Source organism: Solanum lycopersicum, chromosome 8 (genome assembly GCF_036512215.1).
Source record: "Solanum lycopersicum chromosome 8, SLM_r2.1".
Classification (NCBI taxonomy): domain Eukaryota; kingdom Viridiplantae; phylum Streptophyta; class Magnoliopsida; order Solanales; family Solanaceae; genus Solanum; species Solanum lycopersicum.
The window spans coordinates 18,250,696-18,265,160 of NC_090807.1; the positions used below are offsets into that span (position 1 = coordinate 18,250,696).

At 39.1% G+C, this 14,465-nt stretch overlaps 1 protein-coding gene across 1 annotated transcript; it reads right to left on the reverse strand.

The window, feature by feature from the left end:
* Window positions 1-2,171: 2,171 nt before the first annotated feature.
* Window positions 2,172-3,521, reverse strand: LOC138337837 (uncharacterized). The gene is made up of 2 exons (XM_069288270.1): window positions 3,234-3,521; window positions 2,172-3,149 (listed from the first exon to the last, which is right to left on the reverse strand). Exons 1-2 carry the CDS (start codon window positions 3,519-3,521, stop codon window positions 2,172-2,174), a joined length of 1,266 nt encoding a protein of 421 aa, XP_069144371.1.
* Between the last annotated feature and the right edge of the window lie 10,944 nt (window positions 3,522-14,465).

Here is a 14,465-nt window from a genome sequence, read left to right on the forward strand (position 1 = left end):
AAAATGGCTTTTATCCCCATTGATAAGCTGACCCGAGACCTTTTCATACTCTTTTAGAGTTTTCATAAGGAGCGTCAGAGTTTTGGTTCTTCCCGAAGTGAATAAAATGATGTCATCTGCAAAACTGAGGTGGTTCACCTGGGGCCCCCTTTTTTCCATTATGAAGCCTTGATAATCAGGATTCATGTGAAGTCTATTAAGGGTCCTTGATAAAACCTCAGCACCTAAAATAAATAGGGCCGGGGATAGGGGATCACCTTGTTTGAGGCCTCTGGTAGAACGGAAGAAACCATACCTTGTGCAATTGACTATAATGGAGTACCAATTGTTGGCCATGATTCTCCAAATCATATCAATAAACACCTCACTAAAACCCAACTTCCTTAGAACCAAGCAAATATATGACCAAGAGACCCTGTCATATGCTTTTGCCATGTCTAATTTGATAACTACATTACTTCCAATATTGGGTTTTTTGATTTGGTGAATAATTTCCTGTGCAAGCATGATGTTTTCAGAAATATTTCTCCCCTTCACAAAACCCGATTGATTCTTAGAGATCAAAGACGGAAGAATAGGGCTAAGTCTCTTACTTATTAGTTTAGATATAATCTTACTAGTGAAGTTACTTAGGCTTATTGGCCTATACTCCGTAAGCTTGTTTGGATTGTTCACTTTAGGGAGCAACACAATGCAAGAATGAGAGAAATACTTAGGAATCATTTGGCCATTGAAAAAAGCATGAATTACTTCCATCAAGTCTCTTTTGATAATATTCCAGCATTTCTGAAAGAAATACCCATTCATACCATCAGGACCAGCTGCGGAATTGGGATTCATGGAGAATACTACATCTTTAAGCTCATCCATATTCGGTAATTTTGTAAGCTGAATGTTCTGATCATCTAGGACTATTTTGGGAAAGCACTCCAGTATGTGTTCATCAATGTATCTGTTTTCACCTGTAAATATGGTATGGAAGTGCACACAAGCCTCCTGGGCAACATTGTTTTCTCCCTGTATCCACTCCCCCTTTTCAGTAGTAATTTTGTGGATGAATAATCTTCTTCTCCTACCTCTTATAATGGAGTGAAAATACTTAGAATTGGTGTCACCATCTTTAAACCATTGAAGCTGAGTTTTTTGTTTCAGGATGGTGTCCTCAATTTTTAGGAATTTAATATATTGGGCATTAAGCTCATGGAGGATCATCCTATTTGAGTCACTTTGATTTTGGATGTAATTTTCTTCCGCTTCATGCACTTGTTCCTCATACATCCTAACCTTTTGAAAAATGTCTCCAAGTTCTTCTCTAGACCAAACACTCAGAGTGTTAGAAAGTCTTTTCATTTTCTGGTGAAACTTCCACATGGCATGACCTTCCACAGGCCTATCCCAACAATTCTTCACTGTGAGCATAAAATTGGGATTATCAACCCAGCAGTTAAGAAATTTGAAATACTTGATGTGGGATGCTTCATTGGATACCATCTCCAAGAGTAAAGGGCAATGATCCGAGCCTGTAGCAGATAAATGGGTTAAAGTGGTTTGAGGCATCTTTTCAAGCCAAGAATCATTAACTAAGGCCCTGTCAAGCCTTTTCCAGATTCTATGGTTAATGCCTCTCTTATTAGACCAAGTAAATTTGTGACCACTAAACCCTATGTCTATAAGTCCACAAGCTTCAATTACAGCAATGAAATCCATACTTTTCTTCATATTGTATGGTAAGCCACCAAGTTTTTCCTCCATATTAGAGATAACATTGTAGTCTCCTACGGCACACCATGGATTGTTGTTAGCAGAAGCCTGATGCAGTAACTTCTCCTATAGAGGTCTCCTCAGGGATTCTTTGCATTTTGCATAAATAAAAGTATTAGTAAATTGATATTGTAATTCATTGTGTTTCAGGTCACAAGTAATTTGCTGTTCATCTTCATCAAGAATATTACAGTCAATATCACTGTTCCAAAAAACCCAAATCTTATTATTACAATTACTAATAGCATTATCCATGTTCAATTGCACTTTGAAGCTTTGTATATTAACATTATCAGAAAAAGTTTCCAGAATTGCAATAATAGATAAATGGTGCATTTTTCTAAGCATTTTGAGTCTTTCCAACACTCCTTGAGTGTTGATCCCCCTAACATTCCATACGATTGTACTAATCATTGGGAAGATCTGGAGGAGAAGAGTCTAGTGTTAGGTCTGCCTGCAGTGGCAGTATTAGCATCCTGTTTGGTGAAGTGAAATCTGTTTTGTTGGAAGTTCCTTGGAGATAGGCTCTGATTTTTAATGACTTGTTGGACCTCATCTTCTATTATCTGTTCTTTATGAGGATTGAATGCCCTAATAAGAGCCTCACTAGACTCATCATTATCATCAGATTCCTGTAGAGAATGGTTATCATCTGTCTGATCATCCTCAGAATTGATCACTCCATATTCATCCAGATTCTGTTGATCATTGAGTCTACATTGCTTATGCATTTTGTCCGGAGGGTCAGAACTATGGGGAGCCATGTATTGTACTTGTAGGGGAAGAATATTTAGACCTTGGGTATCATCCACCATCACAAACTTGTTACATAATTCTTCCCTTACTTCATGCTCTTGTTCCATATCCTTTTCTTGCTGCTGGATTTGTCTTCTTTTTGCAGCATCTCTTTTTGGTTTACTAGGTTTATTCCTACTCTTTGGGGAGCTTTCATTAACCATAGTAACCTTTTTTTTCTCATGATCACTGTCATTTTGTTTTTCACCCTTTTCCTCTATTGTTTCCTTTGCATCCTGTTTTTTGTTGTCACTGTTTTGCATTTGCTGCTGTATTTGCTGTTTATGCTGCTGAATACCTTCAGCATTCCTAGTGGCTCTATGGGCAGTCCTATGGTCATGATCCAACCCCTCATGCATAGCATGAGGCAAATTCCCCCCTTTGGATTCCCCTTCCTGCAAGTTAGTGGCTATCTCCTGACACCCCCCATCCATACCTCCTTCCACTTCATCAGTAAAACCAGCATTCACATCACTAATATATAGGGGTTGAGGGCTTGGGAGAGATAAGTCAATACCTGTGCTCTTGCTTTTTGTGTTGCCTGCACTGTATTGCTGAGAATTGTTTTGTTTAGCTGGGCTGTTCCTGGTAGGCTGTACATTTAAATATGCATTATTTGTTTGGTTTATTTAGTTTGATGCTTCCCTGCTCTCAACCAATTCAGTCTGTTGTCTCACCTGTGTTTCCTGCACTTCAAGGTTAGTAAAAAAATTTTGAGTTGGGAGGTTAGGTATACCTACACTTTCCTGTTCCTGTTGCTGGGTACTGTTATCTTTTGGTGCTGGAGGGTTGACAGGCCTCCACACAGCATTGGTGTTGGCCTGTTCTTGAGGTTTTGGATGTCTCCTTCTTTGTATTTGCCATGGTTCCTCTTGTATCTGCATATTATGACCCTGTTCTTCTTGATTTTGTATGTGCCTCTTTTGTTGTTGATTCAGCAACTGTGGTTTTGGTTGGTTTTGCATTTCATTTTTTCCATTCTCTTCTTTTTGATTTTTTCTAACATGGTTTGATGTCTTTGTTGTTTCAGGCTTAGGATTCTGCCCCTGTTCCTGTGTTTTTGCAGTCTCCCAACTTTTGGTGTTCCTGTCCCCTTCCTACTCCCTGTTATTCCTCAACTCATCATCTCTTCTTTTTATTGTACACTCCTCATCCTTATGCCCTTGATGCTTACAATAAAAACAATAGCTAGGGATTCCTTCGTATTCAACTTTCAACCACCTTCCTTTGTTTGGATTGGAATTCTTGAAACCCAACCAAACATGTGAAGGTCTCTCCCTTGAGAGGTCGACCTGAACCTTTACTCTAGTGGTGCTGCCTCTAGTTCTCTGTGAGGTAGGTGAATCCAAAAACAAAACTTTTCCAATGCTTTCCAAAATAGTTGTTAAGAATACTTTGTTGTAACAATGCCAAGGATGGCCTGGAATGGATATCCATATAGGGACAACAGGTGTTTCTTCCTCCGGAGTAAAATCAGGGGTCCAAGCTTGTATTCTCATTGCTTGGCCCTCTATATTCATTTTCAGTTTCGTCCACACAGTTTGATAGTCCAATTCATTGTCCAAGTCAATGTAGACATGTCTAGAATTAAAATGTGTTATCTTAACTCCCCCCATCAGTTGAGTTTGCAAAATAAAACTCTTCCTAACCAGCTCCATTCTAGGCATAGTGTTCGTAAATTTGCCAACAAGAGTGTACTTACAAATTTCAGCTAATTTAACATAGTAATCACTTTCATCAATAAGAACAGCTGGGAATCCTTGTTTAGTGGTATGCACAGTTTCATTTAGAGTAATGGGAGTTTCGTTTTGTGCCTGATTATATCTCAACCTAGCTGCAAACGATTGTATCACAGTGTATGGGGCAGGTTCATCAGTTTGATCACTTTTATTATTGCTATTGGGTTGCTGGTTCTGCAGATGGTTATTGGTATTTCTAGTTCTGCCCTGATCCACTTGACCAGCCTGTTTATGAGAATTATCAGTCTTCAGTTTAGGATCATACCTTGCAAAATTGTTAGAGACTTTGGGGAAGTTGTTGTGGTAGTGATCCCTTGCGCTGTTATGCTTGTCATCAGCCTTCCCTCCTCCTTGAACTTGCTTTGTGTGATCTATATACACTGCAGAATTCCTTTGGTTTTGTTCTACTTTGCTAACTTCGAAGCTCCCATTTTCATTTCCAGGCTGTTGTTGATATCTTTGGATTTGATCCTGGCTTTCCTTGTTTTGTTCTTGCCTTGGATCGTTTACTTCATCATTCTTTCCCATTTTGTCCTGATGATTCTGTATTTCTGATGAATTACCTGCATTGAGATGAGGGGTAAATTGCGATGAATTACCTGCTATTGCAAAGGAAAAATTAGAATTTGCTGTTGTTGAAGTTGCAGGTTGAATTTGCTTGTTCATCCTGTGTTTGCTCTGTTGTTCATTGGGGTTGTCTTCCTGATGTTGGGTGGTTTTTTGGACTATTGCTTTCGCTTCATTTTCGTAAATCCTGATTCCAGAACTTTGTCGACCTTCTCCACGATCACCACTTGACGTCTCCCCTATTTTTCCTTGTCGTCCTTGATGAACACTTGGATGGGTACTTGTGGAAGATGCTGGGACCTTATTTTTGAGGTTTCCAGTGTTAGGACGATTGAGGATGAGTGTTTCTTGACTATTTTGGCCCTGGGAGGTCGCCTCTTTCACTGGTCCTCCATTAATTCCGACGTTGGAAGTAAAGTCGTCGGAATTTTCACTACCATCGATTCGACCAGCCGTTTGCTCCAAATTTTGGCTGAGCTGGTCGTCTTCCATAGGGGAATAAACCCCAGTACTCAATTCCCCATGAGTTGACCTAGAAGTTGGTCGAATATCCATGTGCGACTTTGACGATTTCTTCGCGATTTCCTCTAAAATCGCCTCTTTCGTCTGAATGATTAGGACGGTGGAATTGGGTGAAACTTGGACCTTAGGTAGATCTTGATGTGGGGAACTCGTTCCTTCACTCGATTCTTTTCGATTTCTGCCAGAACTTCGTGAGGAAATTTTTTCGTGATCTTCAACAGCGACCTCTTCAGTGAATGCAGAATTCATCGCATCTTTCTCCTGCAGATTCGAGGCGTGCTGAGGTTGATCCTGGGGCGTGTTGTATGGGGTTAAGGAGCTCTCTTCCAAGCGCCCCTTTTGGTCTTGATCCGGTGGCCGTCTGACGGCTGCCGGTGCCCCACGCGCCATGGCGGCTGTGGGCGATTGTTGACTATCAGCCGTTGTGAGTAAGAGAGAGAGAGCGTTTGTTGAAGAGAGAGAAAATGTAGAGAGAGAAAATTCCGGTCAAAGTGTTATGGTATTTTGAGCTTTGGGTTTCGTATTTTGGGTTCAGGGTTTAAGGTTAAGGATAGGGTTAGGGTTTAGAATTTCTTGTTTAAAATCAATGTTTTAGTGTTTAATGTTTGGGTTTTAGTGTTCTGGTCCTGGGGTTTAAAGTTCATGGTTTTAGTTAAGGTTTTAGGGTGTGTGGTTTAGGATAAAATCTATGGTTCAGTGTTTAATATTTGGATTTTCGTATTTTGGACTTATGTTTTTTCTGGGAATTTTTTTTGGACACAGAGTTTTGGATTTAGGGTTAGGGTTAGGATTAGGGTTGGGGTGTAGGTTTTTATTACGTTTTAGGTTCAGGGTTTATCATTAGAAGTTTAATATGAATTCTTTCGTATTCAATATTTGTGTTTTTGTATTTTTGGCTTAGGGTTTCAGGTTTAAGATTTACGGTTAGGGTTAGGGTTACCGTAAGGGTTAGACTTCTATTTTTTAAAGTTTTTTGGGTTTAGGGTTGAGGATTTAAGCTTTAATATCGATGGTTTTGGGATTGGGGTTTAGGGTTTATGGTAGGGTAAGGTTTAGGTTTAGGGTTAGGGTTTAGATTATTTTTTAAGTTTAAGACTATGAGTTGAGGATTAGAGTTGCAATAACTATGCTTTAGTGTTTAATGTTACGGGTTTTATTATTGTGAGCTTTGGGTTTAGGGTTTAGGGTTAAGGTTAGGGTTTGTGTTAGGAACATGGTTGGGGTAAGGGTTTAGGTTTTTTTGGATAGATTTAAGGTTTTGGGGTTTAGGATTTTTTGTTTAAAATTTATTATTTAGTGTTTATTGTTTGGGTTTTTGTATTTTGGGCTTGGTATTTTGGTTAATTGGTTAGGGTTAGGGTTAGGTTAAGTTTAGAGTTCGGGTTTATGATTTTTTTTGTTTTAGGGTGTGTGGTTTATGATTTGAGGTTTAAAATCTATGGCTTAGTTTTTAATAATTCGGTTTTCGTGTTTTGTATTTAGGGTTTTTTTCTCTTTTTTGTGACTTATGGTTTAGGGTTTAGAGTGTAAGTTTAGGGTTAGGATGTAGGTTTTTTTAGGTTATATTGTTGAGAGTTTAGCATTTGAGGTTTAAAATCTATGGTTTAATATTTAATTTTTGGGTTATGATAATTTTTGCTTAGAGTTTTAGGTTTATGGTTTAGGGTTAGTAAATGGGTTAAGGTTAGGGTAAGGGTTAGAGTTAGGGTTTTTTTTTTGGTTATTGGGTTTAGGGTTTTGGATTTGAGGTTTAATGTCAATGATTTAATATTTAATGTTTGTGTTCTACTATTTTGGATTTGAGGATAGGGTTTATGGTAGGGTTAAGGTTAGGGTTAATATAGGGTTAGGGATAGGGTTTATGTTGTTTTTTTCCATTTTAGAGTTTGGGGTTAAGGATTTGAGTTTGATATCTATGGTTAGGGTTTTATGTGAGGGTTTTGGTATTTTGGTCTTTGGGGTTAAGGTTAAGAATATGGTTCATGTTAGGGATAGCATTAGGGTTATGGTATGTGTTTTTTGGGTTTTAGGTTTTGGTGTTTAGATTTTTTTGTTTAAAATCTATGGTTTAGTGTTTAATGTTTGGGTTTTGTTATTTTGGGTGTTTTTTTGGTTGACTTACTCTTGGAAGGGTAGGGCTGAGCAACACATCCACACCTTATTATTAAAAAAAAAACCAAAATACAAGGAGAGGGCATAAACCTAACCTCCAACCTAATATTGTTTAGAATAAACTTCCCAGACGAAGTGAACTCCTCCCCTTACACAAAAGATGAACCAAAATACTAAGCAACTAAGGACAGGAATCCTCGCAATTCAAAGTATCAAGGAAACATAAACTAGGAAGACTCTCCCTTTACAAGAAAGCCTATACTAAATCTAACCTATTCAAAGTAGCTATAATTTTAATTATAGCTAAATTTAAAAGATTAACAATCTCAAGGATGTTCAAAAATTCTCTTTGTCTTCTTTCTTATAAAATTAGGCATCTCCAATAAGTCAAGTTGATAGTAGGCCTTTTCTTCTTTAGGTAATTAATATTTGTTGAAATATACTTGAGAAGTTTCATAGTTCTGACTGTGTTTTGACAATTCATCTGCTACGCATTTTGCTTCTCTGAATACATGAGTGCATTTGAAGTTGTGGACTTGAGTAATAAGATGTTGCAGCCTTCCAAGTTGAGTGATGATACATCATTGAGTGACTGCCTTCTTTAGGACCCATTACACTACTAGTTTAGAGTCAAGTTCCAATATTATGTTCCTTTATCCAAGCTGAAGAAGCCAAGTTAAACCAAAGATGTCTGCCTCGATTTTGGCTTTGTTGTTTTTCCCTCTCTAAGTAGCGTTGTGAAAGCCATTACCAATTTTCCATGTTTGTCTCTCAAGATTCCACAAGTCCCCAGCCTTCCAGGGTTCATGAGTTCACTGCCATCAATGTTCACTTTGAGCAACTTATCTGCAGGTTAAAACCACTTCATCATGTTCACCTTGATGTCTTGCATACGCTTTTCACTTTTTGGGATTAGATCAGTCAACTTTGCAGGGCATTGGAGATGTGGAAATGCACTGTTCAGCATTTTGAAGTTGTCTTTGTGGACTGCATACTTCACCGTACTGATGTTCGTTGTTTTACCTCCATACTTGCAGGTACACCTGCTCTTCCACATATTCCAGCACATGGAGTAGCTTGTACCATTAGTTTGTTGGCTGCATTTTACGACTTTGTTGTCCACCATTGCTGTAGAAGTAGCTGTAGTAAGGAATGGTTCGTCTGTAGGCCTGCATTTCCTGCAAAGTAACTCCATGCCTTGGCTGCAAATTGTCCTGAATTAAATGTGTGTTCTATGATGTCAATACCTGCTCTATCAAGAAAACAAAAACAATGTGATGGATCAATGCCTAAGTTAGTCAATCTTTCATTAGTATGGAGTTTACTCCTAAGAGTTCTCCATAATAATAAAAAAAATTAAAAGGAATCTTCTTATGCCATACGAAGGAATTGAATTGGTCCTTGACTATTTTACCCATAATTTCCTCCCAAGCTTAAGAACAGGTGAAGCTCCCATGATTGTTGAGTTTCCACACTACCCTGTCTAGAATGTATTGCCGTGGAGATATCTCTGTTTTCAATATGTTAGAGAACTTTTTGGGTGGTAGCTTCCCTATCAGCATGCTCCAACTCCACTTCCCTTCCTCCCAAAATTCAGCCACTGTAGAGTTGTTGTATGTGTTACTATTGGTGGTGAATTGTGCTAATGGTCCAATGCCAAGCCAATTATCCAACCAAAAGGAACAATTTCCAGCATGAAGTTTCCATTAGATGTGTTGCTCCACTTGTTGTTTGTTCATCATCATGTATTTCAAAGATAAAGAGTCTCCATTATCCCATTTTTTGTTGAAAGGGTTGGACCTTTGATAGTATTTTTCTCTCAAAAAATCTCCCCACAAGGTTTAATTAATTCTACAAATCCACCATTGTTTGAATTGGAAGGCCTTGCAAATGACTTTTAGATTCCTCATGCCCACTCCTCCCTTATCATAAGGGAAGCTTAGGTTTTTCCAAGAAGCCCAATGGTACCTCTTCGTATCACTTTTCCATCCCAAGAAGAAGTCAATCATAATCACTTGAATTTGTTTAAGCACAGTAGCCGGAGGAAATACTGAAGAAAGTAGGTGAATAGGGGGTGCCTCTAACACATATTTTATAAGAAATGACTTTCCTTCATAGCTAAGCTGTTTGGTTTGCCAACCTGTAATCCTGCAAAAAACATTATTCCCAAGGTAAGAGAAATGTATATTCCTAGGCCTACCAACAAATAAATGGAAGCCTAGGTAAGTAATAGGACCTTGCTTTTGTTTAAAACCTATAAGTCTCTTTATTCTATGTTTTGTGATATTGAAAGTATATGATTGTAGCATAAAGTGACTTTTGTCTTCATTGATGAGTTGCCCTAAAATATGTTCATGCTCATTTAAGGTAGTCATTCATAACTTCAAAGATTTGCAGCATCCTGAAGTTAAAAGAATTATATCATCAGCAAGACTGATATGGTTTACTTGAGGTCCCCTTGTTTCCATGAAGAAACCATGGTATTGTGGGTGATTGCGAAGTCTGTTGAGAGATCATGATAATACATCTGCATCTTAAATGAATAGGGCCGGAGAGAGAGGACACCTTGCTTGAGACCTCTTATGGAATGAAAGAAGCCATAGCTCTTACCATTGACAATGATTGAATACCAATTGTCAGCCATAATTCGCCACAACATAGCAATAAATATCTCAGCAAATCCCATATTCCTTAGAAACAGGCAAGTATATGACCAAGAAACCTTGTCATAAGCTTTTGCCATGTCTAGTTTAATGATGACATTGCTACCAATTTTAGGTTTTTTGATTTGGTGAATGATTTACTGAGCTAACATGATGTTCTCATAAATACTTCTACCTTTAACAAACCCGGATTTATTAGAAGAGATTAAAGCAAGGAGAATAGGACTAAGTTTGTTACTCATTAGATTAGATTTGATCTTGCTAGAGAAGTTGCTCAGACTTATAGACCAATACATAGTAATCATATTTGGATTATTCACTTGAGGGAGCATCACAATACAGGAATGGGAGAAGTAATTAAAAATCATCTGTCCATTGAAAAAGGTTTGTACTGTCACGACCCAACCCGATAGGCCGTGATTAGTGCCCGTTTTGGACACCCACATACAAACCTGCTAAGTATGACCAACTGAAACTAAGACAATATGGAATTTAATCAAATCAAGCCAACCCCAACGTAATATATATATATAAGAGGACCTGTCTCATAAGGAGTCATAACCATTCAACCATAACAGCATACGCGAGCCGACAAGGCCGCCACTATTCAAAGCATAATGATGTACGCAGCCGACAAGGCTGCCCCTGTACAAGCGGACATCCCAAACAAACCATGTCCAGACCATTATCCAAAACATATATATACAACCCACATAATGTCCACAGACCTCTAAGAGTACATTAGTGAAACTCGACGGGACAGGGCCCCGCCATACCCATAGACGAGCAAAAGACTACACAAAAGTTATGTACCAAAACGACAGGGCTCCGGAATAGTGGAGCTCTCCAAATCAGCAGAGTAGATATCCTAGGCAGGAGGATCACCGAACTGCGCGTCTACACCTGCGGGCATGAAACGCAGCCCCCCGAGGAAAGGGGGGTCAGTACGGACAATGTACTGAGTATGTAAAGCATAAGGTAAAGATGACAGGATACCAATGTGGAAAGTCGAAACAAAATATCGCTACACATATACTTTCTAAGTGAAAATCATGCATATATTTAACATTTAAGGTGCCCAGCTTCCCTAGTAAGGGGCTCGGAAAAATAATCATCACGTCATCTCCGTCATCATCATCATCATAACCATCCTCATCACCAATCATATATATAATATACATACCCGGCCCTCTAGTGAGGAACTCGGTGACATATGCAAGAAACTCCGCACGAACATAACCCGGCCCGGGACTCGGTGAAATGATAAATGACTCTATGCACGAGTAGAATATTATGAGCAACCATATGCAATTAAAATCATTTCTTATAACTCAATAGAACAATCAACGTGAACCAGCAAGGAGTATTACCAAAGTATAATGTTTTATCAAGATTATGAACCTTTAATACGATATGAAAACGTAAAATTTCAATGACTCTATGAAGCATTACCATAGATATTAGAGATCATCATAGCCTTAGACATAACCGATATATAGAGGAATAATTGTGGAAGCAAGAATATACATCACCTAGACGCTTTAGAGGTAAGTATCAAATCTGTCCGTTATTCGCTTATTTTTAAAAGTCATGCCAAACAAAGAAAGAAGGGACAGCGTTACATACCGTATAATTGAGCCGCACGTCCAATATTTACTGCTCAAGCTATTAATCTATAACAAGCAACAATCGTGCCGCAATTAGATAAACATCGTGCTTTACTTTCTTGTAAGCTAGCTAATAATCTAACGGAAATTCGGCAGCACCTCCCCTATTTTCCTTACTTCGTCCCAATCCGACAACAATCCAAATTATCCACAGCAATACCAATAACACATATAACCCAAAGAATCATATAAACAGCCCAAGCACCAACATGACACCACTAATAATCCGATTATGGTTTCCATTCATACTTAGCACATTCAATAGCTAAAACAAACCTCCTAAGCTACTGGTCACGCCCCCTTCTTAAAATTAATGGATAATTAACAAGGGTATTCTAAAGAATTAGCACACCAAACAAGGAGATTACTAACCAAATTATTTGCAGCTGCTAGCCAAGAGTTGCAGGGTTGGTTTCTCCATTTCCATGGCTGCCTAAGACAAGTGGTGAAGAAGAAGATGATATGCAGCAATGCATCTCACCACTTTATATAGCATGGAGTGGATTTCTCCACCTCATTTAATAGTATGAAGTGGAGGCATGCCCCCTCTACACCTGTCCACTAAGGCCAGCCCACAATCTGATCCCTTTTTAATTTTTGCCTTGAGTGGTGGGGCCCATTGGATTAAATCAATCCAAATTAGCCACTAATTAATCCCTCACTTAAAGTTAATGGCACTTACATTAACCAACTCATACTTAATATCACATTTGGAAATAACATCCTTGCCTAATATTTCTTTACGTCTTCTAGATCACGATGCGCACTACGTATAAAAAAAAACGAGGCATAACATCCTTTTCCCCTTAGGAACATTCGTCCTCGAATGTTAAGTTAGCGTTTTGCAAAAAAAAATTCCAGCGAGGTCTCTCTAAAAGTTATACCTATCAACCTGCATTCCGTAACTTACAGATGCCTCACAGCTACATAATCTCATTATCTATCAATATAGTCAAGCTAGGAATTGAATTACCTGCAGGTACGGGGAACAAGTAAGGATACTTATTTTTCATTTCATCTTCCGCTTCCCAAGTCATCTCCTCCCTATTGTTATTTTGCCACAACACTTTGACGGAAGCCACATCCTTAGTACGTAACCTTCTAACCTGACGATCAAGTATAGCTACGGGTTTCTCCTCATATGACAACTCATCTGTTTCCTGAATATCATCTACAGGGAATACTCTAGAAGGATCACCAATACATTTACGTAGCATCGATACATGGAAGACTGGATGTACCGCCTCCAAATCAGATGGTAGATCCAACTCATAGGCAACCTTGCCTATCCTACGAACAATCTGATAAGGCCCAATGTATCTCGGACTGAGCTTCCCCTTCCTGCCGAATCTTATCACACCCCTCATGGGTGATACCTTCAGGAATACCCAGTCACCAATCTGAAACTCCAAATCTCGACGCCGATTATCTGCATATGACTTCTGTCGACTCTGGGCTGCTAATAATCTTTCTTGAATAAGCTTTACCTTGTCAACAGCTTGCTGAATCACATCCGGGCCTATTAACTTAGTCTCGCCAACATCAAACCAACCAATAGGTGATCTGCACTTCCTCCCATATAAGGCCTCGTACGGTGCCATCTGGATACTAGAATGGTAGCTATTATTATAGGCAAACTCAATGAGCGGCAAGTGGTCATCACAGCTGCCTTTGAAGTCAAAAATACAGGCCCGCAACATATCTTCTAGTGTTTGAATAGTACGCTCAGCCTGACCATCAGTCAGAGGGTGAAATGTTGTGCTAAGGTTCACCTGTGTCCCCAACCCCTTCTGAAACGATCTCCAAAAGTTGGCTGTAAATTGAGCTCCTCTGTCTGATATAATGGACGTGGGAACCCCATGAAGTCTCACTATCTCCCTGACATATAACCTCGCATAATCTTTAGCCGAATAAGTAGTCCTGACTGGAAGAAAATGGGCCGATTTCGTCAGCCTATCTACAATAACCCATATAGAGTCATACTTCCGTTGAGTGCGAGGTAAGCCTGTAATGAAGTCCATATTAATCATCTCCCATTTCCATGTCGGGATCTCTATCTCCTGTAATAATCCACCAGGCTTTTGATGTTCGATCTTGACTTGTTGACAATTTGGGCACTGAGCAACAAACTCTGCTATGTCCTTTTTCATGCCATCCCACCAATATAAGCATTTGAGGTCATGATACATTTTTGTTGACCCTGGGTTAATAGAATAACGGGCAGAGTGTGCCTCTCCCATAACTTGCCGTCGTAGCCCCGCAGTATCGGGTACACACAATCTGCCTTCATATCGTAACACTCCATCAGGTGTAACCTTAAATGGAGTCTTTTCCTTTTGAAGAGCTCCATCTCTATACTTTGCCAGAATAGGGTCCTTGTATTGGTGTCTCTTTACCTCATCTATGATTGAGGACTTAGCAATCTCTCGAATAGAAACTCCACTATCTTCCGAATTAGCTAGACGGACTCCAAGGATGGATAGCCGCCGAATCTCCCGAACCATATCCCTCCTTTCTGGTTGTACATCTGTCAAGCTACCCATGGACTTACGGCTAAGAGCATCTGCTATAACATTCGCTTTCCCTGGATGATATAAAATATCAACATAACTATCCTCATCACCAATCATATATATAAT